This window comes from Nyctibius grandis, chromosome 5, assembly GCF_013368605.1.
Source record: "Nyctibius grandis isolate bNycGra1 chromosome 5, bNycGra1.pri, whole genome shotgun sequence".
Lineage (NCBI taxonomy): Eukaryota > Metazoa > Chordata > Aves > Nyctibiiformes > Nyctibiidae > Nyctibius > Nyctibius grandis.
In genome coordinates, this window is record NC_090662.1 from 74,206,430 (window position 1) to 74,225,054 (window position 18,625).

Genomic DNA, 18,625 nt, shown 5'->3' on the forward strand with positions numbered 1-18,625 from the left:
CCAGCTCATTAATCTGCTGAACATTGAAGGCTACTGATAAGTTTGTTTTCACAGGGCCTGAAAATTGCATTTGCCACTATAAACTAAAAATGCTTAAGAGTTGAGAAATAGAAAGGGATCCTTCCTCTGTTATGTTCCCAGAGCTGATAAAGCTGGTTTTCAGTGTTTGTGCAAGAGGTCTGAGCTAGGACTGTAACATTATGATTTTCAGGAACTGGTAATTTATTAAAAGAGAATTAAAAAAAATCTAAAAAAATATAACCCAAAAGTCACTCCCAAAGTTACCACCACGGTGTTTATATTCGTTAATGATTCCAGCATAAACTACTTTTCCTAAAACTTTCACAGGGCATTTGGATCACCAGTAATAATTCCAGACGGCAACAGAGTGAATGTGTCTGGTACCTGTGTAAAGATGGTCTCTATATAAGAAAATCAGAGGCTGCAGAGAATAAGGAACTCAGTGTGTCTCTGCTATGTGAGACAATGCTTTCCCAGTGCTTCCCTGCTGTATGGCTGTAGCCTGATATGAACAGCGAGTAGATCATGGATCTGAGAGTGTTCTGAGGAGCAGATGAGTGCTCCCTGGGACCAAAGAACGGTGTGTTACACTCTTTGCTGAGCAGCTCCTGGAGTCAGAAGAATATTGGCTACCAGGGTGTGTGAAGCTGTCTTTCAGAGTGTCTTTGGAAGACTGGATTAAGTCTGGCATGCAACTAGATGCAGTCTCTTCAGAGCCTCCACTGCTTCCAGGGTGAGACTACAATGAACATGAGTTTCTGTCATGCATCCAGATTTCCCTAGCCAAGAACAGTTTAGCTTCTTTTAGAGCTGAGCCTGGAAGCAAAGTAACATTTATGTAGCATTGTCGATCAGGAGACTAGGACCCTGGCATGAAATAGAGTGATCCATCCTGGCAGTACAAAAGTCTCCTAGCAATTTTGGTGAAATGGAGTGTGAGGATCTTTTACAGGACGTGCTCCTAGCTGATTCCCTCTCCTCGCTCTCACCAGCTATTCTCATCACTTCCCACTCCTTTTTTTTTTCTGTAATCAAATAGTAAGTTTCACTTCAGCATATCCAGCTTTGCCACATCAGTGAGGAGCATAGTACATTTGCTCCCTGTGATAGTTATGTGTTTCATATGCTATGTCTTCCATATGAGCATATGAAACAAAAAATTGGTTTGTGCTCAATGGTAAGCAGACTGTCAAAGACACAACCTAAAAACGTAAGTCCAAAATACACAAGTGTATAGCCTTACTTTCTTAAAGATACCTTTTTGCTCTTTTATGTGCTGTTTCCCTTTCTTTGAAGGAAAAGTCCTAGGTTATGCGATAAAAACAGGACCACAGACAGGCAATGGCAGGAGGGGGAACCCTCAAATACTCTGCCCTCACTTTTCCCAGTCCCATCACAGAAAAGCAATTAGTTCATCAAAAGCTCATCTTGGCAATCAATGAAGACAGAGGCACAATGGGAGGCAATTTCTGCCTTCAGCTGTCCCTCACGAGGGAAGCACCAGGTGGGGCCACCTTTTTGTGGTTTCCTTTCTCTGCCCATGAGTTTTTGCTGTGAAGAGATGCCTTGGTCCAGCTCAGAACTGTATGTATTTCTGTGGTAAGGAAGAGAGGGATCCTGCAATTAAGCAGTGTGTGAATAGAAGTGCCACAGGGCACACTATTGCTTGTAAAGCTGTCAAGGGGCTATCCCTTCCACAATGGAAGGTATGCCTGGTCCCCTGGGTATGTTTTCTCCCACCTGTACAGGTGCATCCTCTTATGTCCGTAATCAGAGGCTGGGCCCTCCTCCCACACCAATCGATCTCTCGTTGGGCACCTCTGTCTTTGGGTGAATCATCAGTATGTGGAAGAACCTTGAATTCTCCTTCTGCTTTCTACTCTTTTCTTGGTGCTGTGGTGGGGTCTGTAGGGAACTAGTAGCCCAGAACATGGCTCTGCTTCTGTAACACCAATTCTAAGAAGTATCTGCTGCCTTTCACTAACCACATCAGCAGTGCCTCAATTCTTAATGCTGATCTATGGGTTTGTGTTTCTGAAGGCTCTTTGTCTTTGAAGATAGATGCTGCTGCACTGCTTTGTCTGTCACCCTTCCCTCCAAAAAGTCCTGCTCTATTCCCCCAATTCTTCCTTGTCTTTCTTCCTTCCTCTGCCTCTCTCCAATGTGTCTCACATTTTTCAGACTCCATCTCTCACTCAGGCAAGGTGGGCATTTTTTTCTTAGTGCTCAACCCGCTTGCTGCACAAAAGTACGTGACTGCATCCTTGGATGTCACATTCTTGATTGTCATCACAGAGTGATCATCATTGTCTCTGCTTATCTCAAACTTGGCTTCACTGTAACCTTCCTCATAAGAGTTCTGCATCCATGTAGAAGTACTGACTACTAACTTTAGACCATTTCTTGGAGGCTGCTGGTACCAGAACATATAGGCAAGTGTGGTACAGTTCTGGTAGCAGGAGATGTCCACAGTCTCTCCAGCTCTCTTAAGGGTTTCTTCTGGCCACTGTGTGATGAGGTTTCCAAACCCAGCACCTGCATGAGTGAGAGAGAAAAAGAGAAAGGGAGGAGAAGTAGTACAGATGATGGCTAAAAAGGGTCCTTTACCTCACACCAGACCTGCATGGCCTGGATGAGAGCCATGCTGCAGATAGATCTGTTGTCTCTTACCAGGTAAAAGAGCAAGCAAAACAGTCAGCACGTCCTGTCAGCTGTCCCAGAGCAGTGTGTTACTGCTCATTGTGAATTAAAAGAGGCTAGAGAGACTGATGTCCCTCCCCTTGTTCTGATTTTTCCATGAAGCTTGGGCAGAGAACAGAGAAGAGACAGCCCACCTTTAATACCCTCTTTGGTGAGCCATTAAAAGCAAAGCTAAGTATTCATGTGGCTGCAAGTTTTGCTTTAGCCTTTCCACAAGATAAGCAGTGTTCTGAGCTCCTGACAAAAATGTGGGATTGCTTGCAGACCAGTAAGTTGCTGGCTGAATGTCGTACTGTCTGTCATTCCATCATCGTGCATGTCTGGGTATTGGATCTGTCAGCCAGAACCTGTAAATATTTGCCTCATAAATCATTTTTGACTCATTTACATCTGTGGATAAAACTTGGGCTGTCTTTTCAGAAGGGTTTATTCCAGTAAATGTAAACATATATTGTTTCATTCTGGAGAGACATTCTTAATACCTGGAAGATGATACCTCGCAACTCAGAACATATATTATACAGAAGCAAAGATGATAGACCAAGATAGCTGAGGCACAAAAATCACATTTAATCATATCTTAATTTCTTCATTTTTCCAATCAGGGAAGCATATTCCTTGCAGTTTATTCTTCCTGGAAGCTCTAATTCACTTCCTAATTAGAAAAAGCAAGGCAACTCTGCCAACCTTTTTTTCTGAAAGCAAAAACTGTGGTTAGACATTAGCCTCATGAACAGTCTGTTTTTTCTAGTCTGCCAAGTAGATCCTAGTTAGCCTTGTTTTAACCTATACCACTCTATTCTTTTCTGGATATGTAAGATTAAAAAAAACTTACATTATTGTAGCTGATTCTTTTCTCACTAGTACTTTGAATAAAATACACATATTTAGTTTCAATGATCTTCTTCAGTAATCCTGATATTCATCTTCCAAACAACAAGCAATATTACTGAGGTTTTCTCTTTTTCTTCCCATTTTGTTGATATCAGAGAATCACAGAATCACAGAATGGCTGGGGTTGGAAGGGACCTCTGGAGATCATCTAGTTCAACCCTCTGCTAAAGCAGGTTCACCTAGAGCATGTTGCACAGGGTCATGTCCAGGTGGGTTTTGAATATTTCCAGAGAAGGAGACTCCACAAACTCCCTGGGCAGCCTGTTCCAGTGCTCTGTCACCCTCAACACAAAGAAGTTTTTCCTCTTATTCAGATAGAACTTCCCATGTTTCAGTTTGCGCCCATTGCCCCTTGTCCTGTCACTGGATACCACTAAAAGTCTGCCCCCATCCACTTGACGCCTGTCCCTAAGGTATTTGTAAGCATATCCCCCCTCCCGTATTTGCCTGAAGCTCTAGAGAGATTCAGATCTTCCCTTGACCTTTATATATTTGTAGAAAAGGCATGCTCTGTCATGAGCCTGGCAATGTTGTACTTTCTGGGCCTAAGGCTGAGTTTCTAGGGTCGTACAAGGATTCAGAGCAGTGTGAATCTCAAAAATTTTGGTAGTGAATGTTCCCTGTCTTACTTTTTTAATCCTGCTTTTTTAACAAGTTAACAGACATTACCTGAGAAGCTATAGCTTCTTCCCAGACAGGAAAGAAAATATATTCGGCTGGACAGGGTGCTGAGCCATCTTGTCTAGCCTGTGCTTTTGCCAAGAAAGATTGGACCTTGAGGTCCCTTCCAGCCTGCTGTTCTATGATTCTATGATTGATTCTATATGATGTATAAAAGTTTTTGTGATGTCCAGTGTCATGGACACTTAGCATATGAGAAGTGGACTTTTGTCCATGGCTCCTGTTTAGACCCTGCAACTGCAGGTTTTCTCAGGAGAAATTATTCCTTACCCATGTTCTAGCAAGGCTGAGCCCCATGCTGGATGTGTTACAGTTTCAGTGACTTGTCAAAGAATTGTAGACAATACAGAACATTTTTTTTTTAATTACATTCCATATCCTTTACATTTTTCTTTGAATTTTTGTGCTGCTTTCAAAGTAAAGACAGCAGTTAGCAAATGAGTTTGACCAAAGTTAGTATGCCTTTATATTCTTTTATGGTTTTCACACAGATTATCCTTTGATGCATGTTTTTAGCATTCACTCCTCACAACCTATTCTTCATCTTTCATGGAAGTCTTGTCTTGATTTTGCTAGTTCTCCATCTGAATTTATTGATATTTTGCCCTTTCACCTTACTGCTAGAGTGGGACACCTTGAGACACTTCCATGGGCCATGTTGAGACCATTCCATGGGACACTGCTGCTTTGATGAATGTCCTAAAATGATCTCTACATCTCTTGTGCATGGAGACACTACAGGAGTTTTAGTTTGATTATTGTCTGTCATGCCAGACCTGCTAAAATCCTTTTCTTCCAGTGATAATTAGACCTCAAGTCCTGGAGGAGGAAACTATTTCAGAGACTTGACAGGAAATGAAACAGACTATGGAGACTGTGGGAGCTAATTCTAAGATTATGCTGTGTAAGAACTCTGAGACAAGGTGAAATCATTTCAGTGCAGCTGGGCTGCACATTCTTCTCTAGTCAGGTATTTTAGAATTTATTACTCGTTCCAGGATGAAGATTTTTATTCAGAGTAACTTTTCTGTCCCAGGAAACAAAAAAATGATTGCAGACTCTCTGAAAGAAGGAAGTATCTGGAAGATGGAACTCAGGTCCTCTAGTGTGTCTCTCATGAATTGCATAAAACGTTGCTGTCTCCTGAAGAGATTGACAGCTAGATTGACAGCCCTTTTGTTTTTCAGTTCAAAACGTCTAATTATTTCAGTCTATTTTCTTTTAAGATTAAAGAAGAAACAAAGGAAAACAAAAAAAGTACCAAGATAAAGGCAGGTATGGTCGAGCTTCCCAATCAGACCCTGAACTACTTGGTTTGGGGAAGAATAGATGTAGGGAAATAGAGGAATAAAGTTATAAAAGGGGCCAGTCACAGGTAAACAAGTTGTTGGTGAGTGTGCTTGTCTGGCTATGACTTGTGCCTGCTTAGCTTAGTGTATCCATATCTTATTAAATTCCATTTCTAAGTATTTCCCTGAGGGACGTACTGTTTACTCTGTGCCCATGTGTTTTGTGTATGGAGGTCTAAGTGCTAGGAACTGGAGTCAGACCACAGGTACAAGCAACTGGAGAGACCAGAGTGAGTGAACTTAAGCACCAGAAACTGGAGTAGGGCCACAGGTAAGAGTGGCCGTGTGTTCGTCATGCCAGCAGTTGGGGCAAGGGAGGGTATGTGGGTGTGTGTGATCACTAGTGAACACAAAGCCAGACTAGCTGGCAAGTAAGTGAAGTGACCTGGGTTCCAGGTGTGTGGGTGTGTGTCTCTAATGGCAAGACCAGTGGGAGGTGGCAACCAGAAGGAGCAGGAGAGTCCCAGACACCTATTGGAGTGAGGATTGGGGGTGGTGGGGGGGTGCGTGTACTGGCAATTGGAGAGGGGCTGCAGGACTTGGGGGCTCATAGGTCCAGGTGCCGACAAACATGGTGACTGGGATCCAGGGGCAGTTACTGGGCAGACTCAATGTCTAAGCACAGCTATGGAACGGATGCATGTAGTATATATGTATACATATATTTCCCACTATTGAACACTCACCCAGTTCAGCCAGACAGGGACACAAGATGAGGCCATTGGTGCTATTTCTGTTTGTGTGAGTGGAGGGTACATCTGTCCATGTTGATCTGTGTGGTCGGCTGTGTATATGTGTATATATGCATTGTATATGTGTGTGTCTATTGGGAATACGTTCTCAGCCTTGCTACAGCTTGGGTAAGGGGGCACGGGGCTGTGGCAGCCTCCCCTCTGTCAGGCTATCAGATTCAGCCCAGCCTAACAGTGAACCTCAGGGAAAGCAGTGAGATCTCCTCCTCAAGGGAAAAAGAGACTGTAGAAGAGATGTGACAATGAGGAAAGGGCTGAGGTACCCTGCCTACATGGAAAAGAGCCAAAGAAATGAGGAAAGTCTTCCTACTGAAGAGTGTTTAACAAAAGTTGGAAACAATAAGAACTGGCTTAGCAGAGGTTTGTGCTGGACTTGAAAACTAATGTCATGAAACAGAGCATCAAGCAAACATTGAGAGAGAAAAATGACCATTGCAACACAAGGAAGGCCCTGGCAGCCCATTTTCAGAGCTACATATAGGCTTAGTACTTAAGGCCAGGACTAGGACTGTGTCCAGGTCAACGGTGACTGTGTGCAGTTACAATTGGACGGCTCTTTAGTCTTAGTGGATTTGAGGCATCTCAGACCAGTTTCTTTCAGTAGCCTACACTGGTATAGGAAGTTTCTCTAGAGCCACCTGTTTGCAGACAATTCCTAGAGAAATCCTTCCTCCTCAGGCTTGTCATCCCAGATCCCTTTTCCAGTCAGACCTGTGCTGCTCCTTTCACACCTCTCATCCCCAACCAGTCCATTCTAATTCCATTTCTAATCCAGCTGTGTCTGGCTGTCCGGTGCAAGTTCCCCTTGCTCAGCTATTCTGTCTCACTGTGCCAGCCTCACTGGCTGCCACCTCTAAACTCCTTCCCCAGCTTTTTTAGACTACCTGACTTTCCATCTCACCACCTTTGCACTTTTTCCAGTCCCTGTTTAGCCTCCCTTTTCTTTCCCAAAATCACCATCCCTAATTCTCACAGCAAAGAGGCAGTTTCTAGGTTTGGAGATGTTAAAACTGCCCAGTAGTGGCCCAGTTTACGCAGGCATGGGGTGCACGGACCCTTCAGGGGAGGTTTTTCTGGCTGCTATCTAGAGATCAAGTGCAGGATGAAATGGATTAAATAAATACTTTAAAATATGATCTCCCCCATCTGCTATGTCCTTGCAGGGCTGTTCCTTTTCTTTCTAGTCCAGCCATTTGCTGAAGATTCCTGGGACACAGTCTGTTTCCCACCTCAAAGGCTGAGGCCATATATCAACTTCTGCCTCCATGTGGGACCACTGTTCTTCTCATGAGTTTCCTACCCTTCTCCCCAGTACCATGGTCTCTCCTTACTTTGTTACTCCCCCAGGGCTTCTGACCCACAGTCCTCCAGGACCCCTCCCTGGTTCCTGAGCTCAGGCACTCTGAAAGAAGGCATAACTTTCCTTCTTCTCAAAAAGAGTATTTAACAAAAACCAGAATAGCAGCAGGATAAACATAAATATCGAACTAGTGCTGCCCCTGGCCCTCCCCTCCCTTCCACTCCCCATCCTTCCTTTCTTAACTGATCTTCTTCCATGCTTTACACTGCTATGAGGTCACAGGCCTTTTCCCGACCTGCTTGCTATTATTTTCCTTTCCCTAGCAGTTAGTCTGTGTTACCTGCTAGATCCTGGTGGACCTAGTCCACCTGCCTCAGATATCCCTGAGGAAGTGAAAGAGAAAGCTGATGATCATTGGTCACAGCTGTGTCCATGGCCTAATTGTTCTGTGCCTGTGGTCTCTGATCACTGTTTGACCTACCACCATAGCTGAAATGACCACCATCAAAGCTGTCACAGTACCAATGAGATGATAAGTTCACCATTGGCAGAAGCAAAATGGGACTCTGCTCCACTGCTCTAGGAACCTCCTCCCTGGGGACCTGCTCCCTCTCCTCCCTTTCTCAGTAAGAGGGACAGGAGTAAAGAAAAGAAGGTGCCTGCCTCAGAAGGCTTCCTAGATGGTTGCACAGTTCCCTATCCACTTGCCTGCTAGCCCAGCAGCTCTAGGGTCCTGCTCATAGCACACACACCTAAACCAGAACAGGAAGGAAGATCCAGGAGCTGGTGTAAGGCTGCAGGGAACCCCACTTGTGTATGGTGGTTGTCAGTCCTCAGAACAAGTATCTGTAAGGCTCTTTAAGTATGACTTTTATTTGTTCTATTATCTTCTTAAGAGGAATGATAGCGCAGGAGTGTAGTGGCCAAGGAACCAGGCAGTCATCAACATATCACTAAGCTGCAATGGTTTCTTTGATTTGATCAATGTTATTGCAGACCTTGGTGTAGACACTGGGATAACCTTTCAGAGCACACTCAGTTCTCCATGACATGATTTCCTGGAGTTTTCCAGTGCATACCGTTGGGCCACCTGAGTCACCCTGGAAAGAAAAATTTAAAAGCATTAAAGATCTCACCTGGAAACGTTTTGACCTGGTACAAAGAGTCCAGGGAATGCAAAGTGCAGCAAGTCGTGATATGGGAGCATACAGAAAGATTGTACCTCTTATTTGCTGACCTCCTCTAGCCCCCAACAATTCACTGCTACTGCACTCAGTGCTCAGCAGATGTGGCTGGACCTGCTAGTTCAAGTGAAGTCCACCCTGGACTGAAACCCTGCTGGAAAGATACTGTGTCAGAACAGAAAACTTGGAGATGAGGAGGCCTAAGTGCCCTGCCAAGCTCTGACATACACTGTGCAGCCTGAGGTACCCTGAGGTGTATGACCGAAGGCTCTGTGCAGACATCAATGCTTACCTGGCATGAATCTTTCCCACCATCCAGGAATCCTACACACATGTTGCTGGTGATCTAGCCTGGGTAAGCCTCTTGGCACTTTTGATTACTCAGAACTGGAGCTCTAAGTCACTGGAGAACCTTAGGGAAACTGGCTGCTGGGAGAGCAGTGAAAATTAGGTTTCATCTTGGGACTCAGTACTGTCAGTGAACAGAAAGACCTGTAGACCTGTATGTGAAAACCATCCAGCAAAGTAGGGCAACACTTGACCGTTGACCTGCATGAGAAAATGTGAAGGGCATTGTTGATCAAGGCACACTGGCAGGACAGTTTGGGGAACTTGCAGGCAGAACACGGAAAGGCTGCAAAGCAGGAGTGAAATGTACATGATTTCATGAACCTCGTGGTAGAGCAGGAGAAGTGTGACCAGGTACGTGCAACATTCACTGATACTCACAGCCACTGCTCAGTGTGTTTCTTCACCTTGAAAAAGGCACTCAGGACCCTCCTTGGCACAGGAGCTGGGCAGAGCTGTGGGTTGAATGTCAGCACTGTAGTCCATGGTGGTTGCCAGCTTGATCAACATAATGTCATTATCACGGCTTCTTGAATCATATCTAGGATGGTGAATGATTAATGCAGCACTCCTGCCTAGTTCACTGTATTCCTTCACATCTGTGTTGTTACTGTCCCATCCTCACTTGCATATGGCTGAAAAATTACCAGTAGAGAAAAGCAGCAGTTAACCATGGCTAGAACAACTTGGTGCCACATGGGGACTGGCAGACACCTGGGATAGAGTAAGGGAGTGTTGCCCTAATTAAAAGCGTATATGTCACAGAGGTCTAGGAGATTTACGATTTCATGAAAGACAGCCTGGAGAGCCTTGCTAGTTGGGCATCCTGTCCAGTGGATCCTCAGCCAGCAACTGTGGCAATGATGCGAGCATAGACGGATCACTTCAGACACCTAGAGCAATGCTTAGGGAAGGAAGATTACATTTCCTGTTGCAGAGGAGTATGATCCTTGATCTGTGCTCTCTCTGCAGGGGTATGCCCTAAATTCAGGAGAAGACAGATTCTTGGAGAAAGTCTGGAGGAATGAAAAAGGACAAAATAGTAATAGTAAGCCACATTGACATGCAAATGTGCACAGAAAGGCATGTTAGGATGCACAGAAAAGAATGCTGAGTGCAGGAATACTGGAAAGATCATGTAACACAGTGAGACAGAGGGTTGTGTTTCTTCTTTGGTTTCAGATACACCATGCATTGCCACCTCAGATTCTCTTCCTTTGCTTGGCACCATATTCCAAATCTGGTGGCTTTGCAAAATTTGACTAGAATCCAGATACACAACCCAATCCCTGCTTATGATTTCTACCAGTGAGCAGCTGACAAGACCCACTGATTGTTAATGATACCCAGCATTCAAGGACACTGGTAGGGAACTGAATGCTCTGGGCAATTGTAGCCTCCCACGATCTTGTCATCATCAGCATCCCCTGGAAAAGCAACTGAGACAAAGAGGATTGAGTTTCACAGCACTAGGCTTGAATCCATTCTCTTACAAGTGTAGCAGCAGCCAATGAGCTACGGAGGAATTAGCAAGAGCCAAAAGAGTTTGAAACTTCAGAATTCTTCACAGCAACTCCTGAAATATCCTCCTGAGTTCTTTGTGTGCTAATCTGAAACATGAGGCTTTGTCTTTACCACACTGAGTCAGGAAGAGAAGAGAAGAGCAGAAACTGCCAAAGAACTTCACAAATGAAACATGTGCAGCCTTCACACTGGTGCCTTAACTTCCATGGCTCCTTTGAACAGGATGCAACAGCTGTGTCATGGTGGAAACCACATGGTGCACATTTGTGTAGGTTGAGAAATGGAAAATGGCAAATGCAGTTGAGAGTGTCAGCAGAATTTTAATTTGCTGGGGGGAAGCCAGCGGTGAGCAAAAGAGGAAGGAAGTCCTGGTAGTGAAGAAACCAGAGAGAACACGAAAGCTCTGCAGACTTGGAGGCTGATGTTACAGCAGAATGTAAGAAAGAACATGTAAGGTATTTGTTGGAACCACTAGAACAGTGGTCTCCAACCATTTTTGATTGCACTTCCCTATCAGTAAAATATTTTTGAGCATGCACTCCCAGTATATGTATATTTAGTAATTGATAATTATATAAATAAAATACTGAAGTTCTAATGTTTTCTTCCCAAACCCCAGTGTATCGTCTTATGCACCCCCAGGGGTGCATACATCCCCCTTTGGAGACCACTGCACTGGAACATCGTAAACCAGGAGCCTGTCTCTGACGGTGACTTACAGATGCCAAGGGCAGAAGATACAAAACACTTCCCCAGACATGCTCCTGGCCTCCAGCAACTGGGGACTTGGTGTCCCTAGGTCAGATGGAGTGTCTTTCAACCAGGTGCTCCCAGGCAGGAGAGACTTGGGAAGAGAGAATCAATGGTGCCTCCACCACCAAGCTCTGTGAGATTTACAAGGACTAGCTTCAGAAACTCCTCAGCTTTATGCTCCAGGGAAGCTTTATCTCTGTCAGCCCACGGTCCCACCAGCTTTCCCTTTCCCAGGATCTTGCGTCAGCCTGAACAAGTGTATTTACTTTATCTGAGTCCAGTGATGATACAGCTGACTGAAATACTTGAACTAGGAATATGGATTTCTAGAAATGCAAGATGGCATTGCTTGTCCGTTGATAATATCTAACATGGCTGCCTTTCAGTCACCAATCCTCCTCTTTCCTGTGCCCCTGGAGCCTCCAGCATTCTGCTGCAGCATCATTGCATTAAATGACAGACTTGTTTGCAGCTGGAGATGTACCCCCTGGAGTGTATTTTTTGAAGGACCCTGAAAAAAACCTTACAATGGGTCTGTGGAATGTTCAGCAGCATTGAGCAGAAGAGGGTATTTGGATTTCAGGTAAAGATATGTCATCTTAAAGAAAGGAAGGAGGGGCAGGAGAAAGTGTTCCAATTTCAACCTGAATGCAAAGGAGTCTGTTCATCCTTCACAATTCTCAGTGAAAGGCCTGAAGGACTGTTCTGAAGCAGTCTGTCTGCTGGATGACCTCTGAGTTGTGCATCACAAACACCCCTTTTGCCTTCATTTGAGATCAGTTTGCTCCATGAGCTGCCCTGTTGGCACACATCCTGGAATTCTGGGATGCACAGAAGCCCGTAGAAGGGGCCCCGGAGAGGCAGACAGGAGAATGGGAGGGACTTGTGTGAGGTATGTTCACTAGATGTCTGCCATCAAGGACTTAGGAACACAAGAACCACAGGAACTATGACCCAGGACTCTTGCCGTGAGCTCGGGCAGTAGCCTGGGAAGAGGTCAGTAGTGTCCTCTTGTTGATTTAAGCAAGTAGCATAGAGAGTCTCAGAGAGACCTTTTTCTTCAAGGAGATCACCAGCCAGCCCTATATGATGCCTTTCCTGCTGTTAAGAATAACTGAACAGTTAAAGGTCAGAGTAGATTAAATAAGTAACAAGGGAAAACAAAAGAAGTACCGAGATAAAGGCAGGTATGGTTGAGCTTCCCAGTTCAGATGCTGAATTACAAGATTTTCCTGAAATTGGGGTGGATACTAAACCAAATATTAAACCCTGTGAAAAGAAGCAAAAGGAAGCTGTCCTTCATAGCCTAGGTGTTTCCTAACAGGTTATTAGAGCTATCGCTCAGGAAAAATAGTTTTAAAATATCTGATGACAGCCTGTCTCTGTGGCAATGGCATGTTTTGAACAAAGAAATTATAAATCCACAGAGAGATCAGATTATACACTGCTGTAGATTAGCAATTGTTCTAGCTCTGCTTAGTTATGATGGGATTAGATAGCTTTGGTAATTTTTGCCATGCTTAGTACTATTACAGGTCTTACCCTTTTCAACAGGAAGCTTCTAATCCTTATTTGTTTCTCAGGATAAAACATGCTTGTAAGAAAACTGTGCATTGATCCCAGTTTAAAGCCTAAGACAACTCATGCAGCTCCTTGGAGGAGTGCCTGGCCTTGAACTTGCCCTTTAACAAGAAGGAAAGTTTCCATCTGGACAGTGTCACTGTGTGTACCAGTGCTCCAGGGCTCTCAAAAAATTGATCAAGAAATGGAGTAGAATGATGATTTCTGTTTAGTCTCTCATGCCATTTCAGCATCTCAAAGCTTCTGTTTACAGTCACCTGAGGCTATTCCACGTCTTTCAGGAGCCAACATGACGAAGCTGGCAGCTGCTTGGAAAATGATTATTCATCAAATGCATTAAGCTTTAGGAAACTCGGCGTCATGACAGAAACTATCACTCTTTCAGAGAAGGATTTTAGAAGATCTCATTATTTGTGTTCACAGTATTTTTGTTCCTATACATTATATCCATAAACATCAATGTTATACTGAAATTCTTTTGTGGCAAAAATGAGCATCTACAGAACATTCCAACACTAAATGAAAAACATGGTTTGATACTTAGGCCGATATTATCATATGGATTAGGTGAGAGAAATTAGGAAAGAGAGAAATCTTTCAAAGAGATATGGTGCGCATTCCCACATTTGAACAATTTAACTTGGGAGGTGGTGGGGGGCACAGAGCAGTTTTTTCCTACTCACTTATTCAAATTAATTTTGAATATTTTTCTTTGGGAAAACACTATGTTCTATATGATAAAAACACACACACACACATTACTAAGAAAAGGAATTTGCTGAAATAAACTTAACAAACTTAACACTGAGAGGTTTTGGGTTTTGTTTTTCAAACTAAATGCATAATATCTTACTGTCCATGACCTACAATAGTCAGCTTCCAGTAAAAATGTGCATTTTTAAGAATGACGCCAGCAGTGCAGAGGAACCTCAAAGGGGTTTGAGAGTTGCTATCAACAGGGGCTGCCTATGAGAATGAGACAGACAAACAACCACACATCTGCCAAAGCTCAAATGTATTTTTAAATTGAAGGCTGCCCCTTGAAATAATTTAAAATAGCTCTCTATCTTAGGAAAGGTTTATGATTAACTGCTATGTTATTTGTAGTTTCTACCAGTCCCTGTTAATGCCCGCATTTGGATCTTCAAATTTTCCACTGTGTACTTCTTGTCTGGAGAAAACCTTGGGCTAGAGATAAGGCCGTTTCAAAAAATGTATTTCTAGCAGTTCACGCTTCCAGTCCACCAGTCTGGGCTTGAGGCTGTGTCAAGATCATGAAATACATACTGTTGGTCACCTTTGTTGGCGTGGCTGGTGAGTGTATTTTTTACTTCTGTTTTTGTAATTCATAAGGAAGATCATTTTCTGAGCAAGTTTGCAAGGTAGTCTAGAGCGGGAAAGTGAAGTCCAGTTTCAACTTGCAAAAGTTTTAAGGCAGAGCGCTGCAACTTCTTTTGACTGCTGTCTGTTCATAATAGCTTGTTTCACAAAAGGTGGAATGAATGCCTTCATAGTGGTTCTTGACCCAGGAATACTGAAATGTGTCTGTAGCTTCAAAAAAGACTGTCCCTCTCTTAAGGACTATGAAGTATAAACACCTCTGGCTCAGGAAGTCCTAAAGCTGCTGTAAATTTTTGGGCTATGGGCGAGTGCTCCAAAGAAATATCACTGCACACTTGTTTTGTACTTACGCTCAGTCCACTGTTGACTGCTACTGCAGACAGGATCCTGGGACAGCCAGACCTTTGTTCCGATCCAACAAGAATGCTTCTATGTTCTTATGTTCACTCTGGGGCTAGCAGACAGTGCTTTAGATGCAGATACCTGAGATGCCAATCTAAGTCTGGTCACCTTATTTTAGGGAGCAGCAAATGAATGTCCATTAGACTTGCCCACCACTGCTACCGTGAGTTTTTGTAGAAGTAGAGCCTACAAGTGAGATGCTTCAGTGAGTCACGGGGGCGCAAGACTCATTATGCCAGATGTTGACATATGCCACTTCTTATCTCCCAGTTGCCTTCCCCATCAACCCTGATGATGATGATGACAAGATCGTGGGAGGCTACACCTGTGCAGCAAACTCTGTCCCCTATCAGGTGTCCCTGAATTCTGGGTATCACTTCTGTGGAGGCTCCCTCATCAACAGCCAGTGGGTGCTGTCAGCTGCTCACTGCTACAAGTCGTGAGTGGAAAAAATATATATTCTTCTATAACCTACTTCTTTCTTTCAGTTCACTTCTAGCAGGAATTCTGAGCTGTGAGATCCAAATATGTAAGTGGCTCCGTTCTGACAGGAGACAACCAAGGAACGGGTGGCTCACTCAGGAAGCTGGGCTGAGGCATCATAAGGGGTTTCCACTTCTGCAAATGTTTCTGAGAATGCAGAGCACTTTCTGAAATGACAATGGGGTAATCTAGCAACGAGTTACGGGCTGTGTGTTCTTATAAATTGCATTAATCTTGCTAAAACTGGAGAACAGGAAGAGGAATGAGGTGAGGGTGACGGCAATTTGCCTTTTTCCAGAATGCTGGCATAAAGCACTGTTGTATAGTTAACTTGTCCCAGCTCAACAAAATAAACCTGCAGAAACTCACCACTTGTACGGGGAGTGGGTAAGATCTCAGTGTGGATCCCCAGGACCTACTGCAGGACGAGAAAGATAACCTGCATGAAAACAGCTAGTACGATAGTGACATTGAAGCGAGTGCATACGGTGACGGGGAGGTTCCTCATAACCTGTCGGTAGCAGTAAAGTATATGCCATTCCTTCTCTTTTCCAGTCGCATCCAAGTGCAGCTCGGGAAACATAACCTGGCACTCACAGAATCAGATCAGCAGTTGATTAGCTCAGCTAAAGTCATCCGCTACCCTGGCTACAGCTCCGCAACACTGGACAATGACATTATGCTCATCAAGCTTGCCAAACCAGCCCAGCTCAACCGAGCTGTCCAAACAGTCCCTCTGCCTACCAGCTGTGTGGCCGCAGGCACCACATGCCTCATCTCTGGCTGGGGCAACACACTCAGCAACGGCAGTGAGTACTCTGTGGGAATGCAGCATCATGAGGGCCCGGGAGACACTCTAAGTCCTCACAATTAACTCCAAACAGTACAGGGTAAAGCACAGAGAAGTGCTGTGGGACAGGCCTTTTTCGGTGATCAGTCTGTGCAGAACAGTAACCATTTAACTGCTTTAAAGGTAAGCCTTTCCAAGGTCCTTCCTCTCGTTCTGTGTTACAAACATGGACTCACTTGAGTCATCCATGTGCCGTTCACCAGCATGTTCACACTGCCGTAAATTTTGTGGCCTGGCGCTATCAGCTGTGCAGCGCCAAGCACTAGCAATTTAGCTAATGTCAATAGAGTTGTCAGTTCTCTGAGAACAAGATCAAAATCTGTGATTGTGCATCTAAAATTACTGGAAGAGAGCTCCATTCTCTTACACCAATGGTCAGAGGTGTGGATGGTGACTGGTGTTTAATCCACTGACGACAACTAAACCTGCACCAGAGGAGAGGATGGTTTTCCTGAGGCACAGGTTTCCTCCAGCATATGTGCTACAAGAGTAGCTCTTAGCTCCACACTTGCCAATTGATAATTTTCTAGGTGTCAGAAAAATTAACGTGGCTGCAGTGTAGAATGGTGGACCCATGGGTAGAATCTGTTCCATCTAAACAAAAGGGATCCATGCTGTGATTACTGTTCAGAGGAAAAATGATGACTGCTAAACCAAGATGTTCAGTGATTACTTTTCTGCTAAGAAAGATCTTCTCTGGGTTCTGAAATGAACTCAGAGATGTCATCAGCCATCTCTCTCTGTTTTCTTGCAGATCTGTATCCAGACACCTTGCAGTGCCTGAAGGCTCCTGTACTTTCCTCAAGTGAGTGCACCAAAGCCTACCCTGGGAGAATTACCACGAACATGATGTGTGTAGGATTCATGGAAGGAGGGAAAGACTCCTGCCAGGTAAAAGATCTGCCTCTCCTTTCCCATATGTTTCTCTCCTGCCTTTTGCTAGTAGAAGAGGCCATCATGTTAGAGGATCTGCTATACTCACTGCACTGGCATGTCTGAATGTTGTTTTTTCAAACAGCAGCGGAGACTTAGGGTGAAAGTTGCTTATTGAGTGAGGCTAGTTTTTTTCCACTCAGTTAGTCACTGTCCCTTTTTTGAGACAGCGAATACCTCTGCCCTAATTCTCCACAAGCAGACTATGCCACCTCCTGCACCTTAGGCTATGCAAAATGGAGGAGTGCTGCACCAGAGAGTCAATAGTAATCAGGGTGACTTTAGAGCTTAGGATGCAAACGTTAGTTTTGGGCTCACCGAAAATGAAATAGTGAGTATGCCAAGATCCAGGCAGTCTGGAAAATGAGCACACCTGACAATTGCTCTGTATTTTACATGTGCCTAGCTCCATGGAAATATTTGTCGGAATAACGTTTAAGACACATATCCTAAGTGTCTGCCAAGGACTGCATCCGTCAAAAGTAGGTAGCTTACTCATCCTTATCTGTGATGCCCTCAGAGCTAAAAAGTAAGGCATTCAGGTGTAGAGCAGTAATCGGCAATCCCTCAAATATCGGTGATTTCTGGGATCTCTGGCTCCTCACTTACGCTGATACCATTTGCTGAATATCCGTAACCTTTATGTACACAGGGAGATTCTGGCGGTCCAGTAGTCTGCAATGGGCAGCTCCAGGGCATTGTTTCCTGGGGTATTGGATGTGCACAGAAAGACTATCCCGGAGTTTACACTAAGGTTTGCAATTTTGTCTCCTGGATCAAAGAAACTATGTCTGCCAACTGAGACACTCTCGTTCTATGTGACCTGCTTTTTCCCCTCATCATTTTCTTCTGTTTTGGGACTGGACATACAAAAACTATCAAAAAATAAAGACTTTCAGGCACCCCTTCTTTGCATAATGTTTCTCTGGGTACTTCCATAGGCTATGATATGGAGGACGGAGGCAGGGAATGTCACTCCGGGGAAAATATTTAATATTTGTAGTACCTGTCAAGTAGCAGGATCTTGGAACATTTTGCAGACTCATCTTCAGAAGTCTTTCAGTCAGTTACATGCAGCCCTTTCTGGAGCAGAACATCTTTTCTGTTTATCAGCACATACTCAGGTGCTACAAAACTGCGTAAACCAGCTGAGAGAGTGTGCTGAGTCACACAAGCAGCATACTCCTACCGTAGAAAACAGCAGGCAGCAGCACAAATGCCCCCACTCCCACCCCCAACAATATGACTGAACATTGCCTAGTGGAACCTCCCTGAAAGGTCTGCTTGGGGAATGAAGCAATCTCTTGCTAGGACTTGTTGTCTTCATGTACCAGTGCCACTGGGGCTGCTCTCTACTTCTTTGCTCAGTTAACTGGCCGTGCTGGGCTTGTTTAGTTTTCCTGGAAGAGTCAAAAGGACAGAGATGTTCCTGGGTTCTGGTTTTAACTCGTCCTAGCCCCACCTGGCACTGGAGTTGAAAGCCCATGAAAAACTTTCCAAAGTTGCTAATAGGCTGTGTAGCTGCCTCC

General features: G+C 44.4%; 2 protein-coding genes and 1 pseudogene across 2 annotated transcripts in view; 1 reads left to right on the forward strand and 2 right to left on the reverse strand.

Annotated features, from left to right (window-relative positions):
* Positions 1-18,625, reverse strand: part of LOC137664053 (M1-specific T cell receptor beta chain-like) — a 60,404-nt gene that overhangs the window by 32,583 nt on the left and 9,196 nt on the right. Inside the window, exon 3 of the mRNA XM_068401777.1 lies at positions 7,737-7,766. Within this exon, the coding sequence (XP_068257878.1) occupies positions 7,737-7,766 (30 nt within the window). The remainder of the gene's footprint in view (positions 1-7,736; positions 7,767-18,625) is intronic.
* LOC137664366 (trypsin II-P29-like) lies at positions 8,651-10,714 on the reverse strand (annotated as a pseudogene).
* LOC137664365 (trypsin I-P1-like) lies at positions 14,362-17,898 on the forward strand. Its single transcript, XM_068402307.1, has 5 exons — positions 14,362-14,401; positions 15,101-15,269; positions 15,869-16,122; positions 16,918-17,054; positions 17,749-17,898. Exons 1-5 carry the CDS (start codon positions 14,362-14,364, stop codon positions 17,896-17,898), a joined length of 750 nt encoding a protein of 249 aa, XP_068258408.1.

What these genes read in the sequence shown, in the direction of transcription:
- LOC137664365 (XM_068402307.1), top strand. Translation starts at nt 14,362, where the DNA reads ATGAAATACATACTGTTGGTCACCTTTGTTGGCGTGGCTG. An exon ending in CACCTTTGTTGGCGTGGCTG is followed by an intron (nt 14,402 to 15,100) that starts GTGAGTGTATTT and finishes CTTATCTCCCAG; the next exon opens with TTGCCTTCCCCATCAACCCT. An exon ending in GAGGGAAAGACTCCTGCCAG is followed by an intron (nt 17,055 to 17,748) that starts GTAAAAGATCTG and finishes TTATGTACACAG; the next exon opens with GGAGATTCTGGCGGTCCAGT.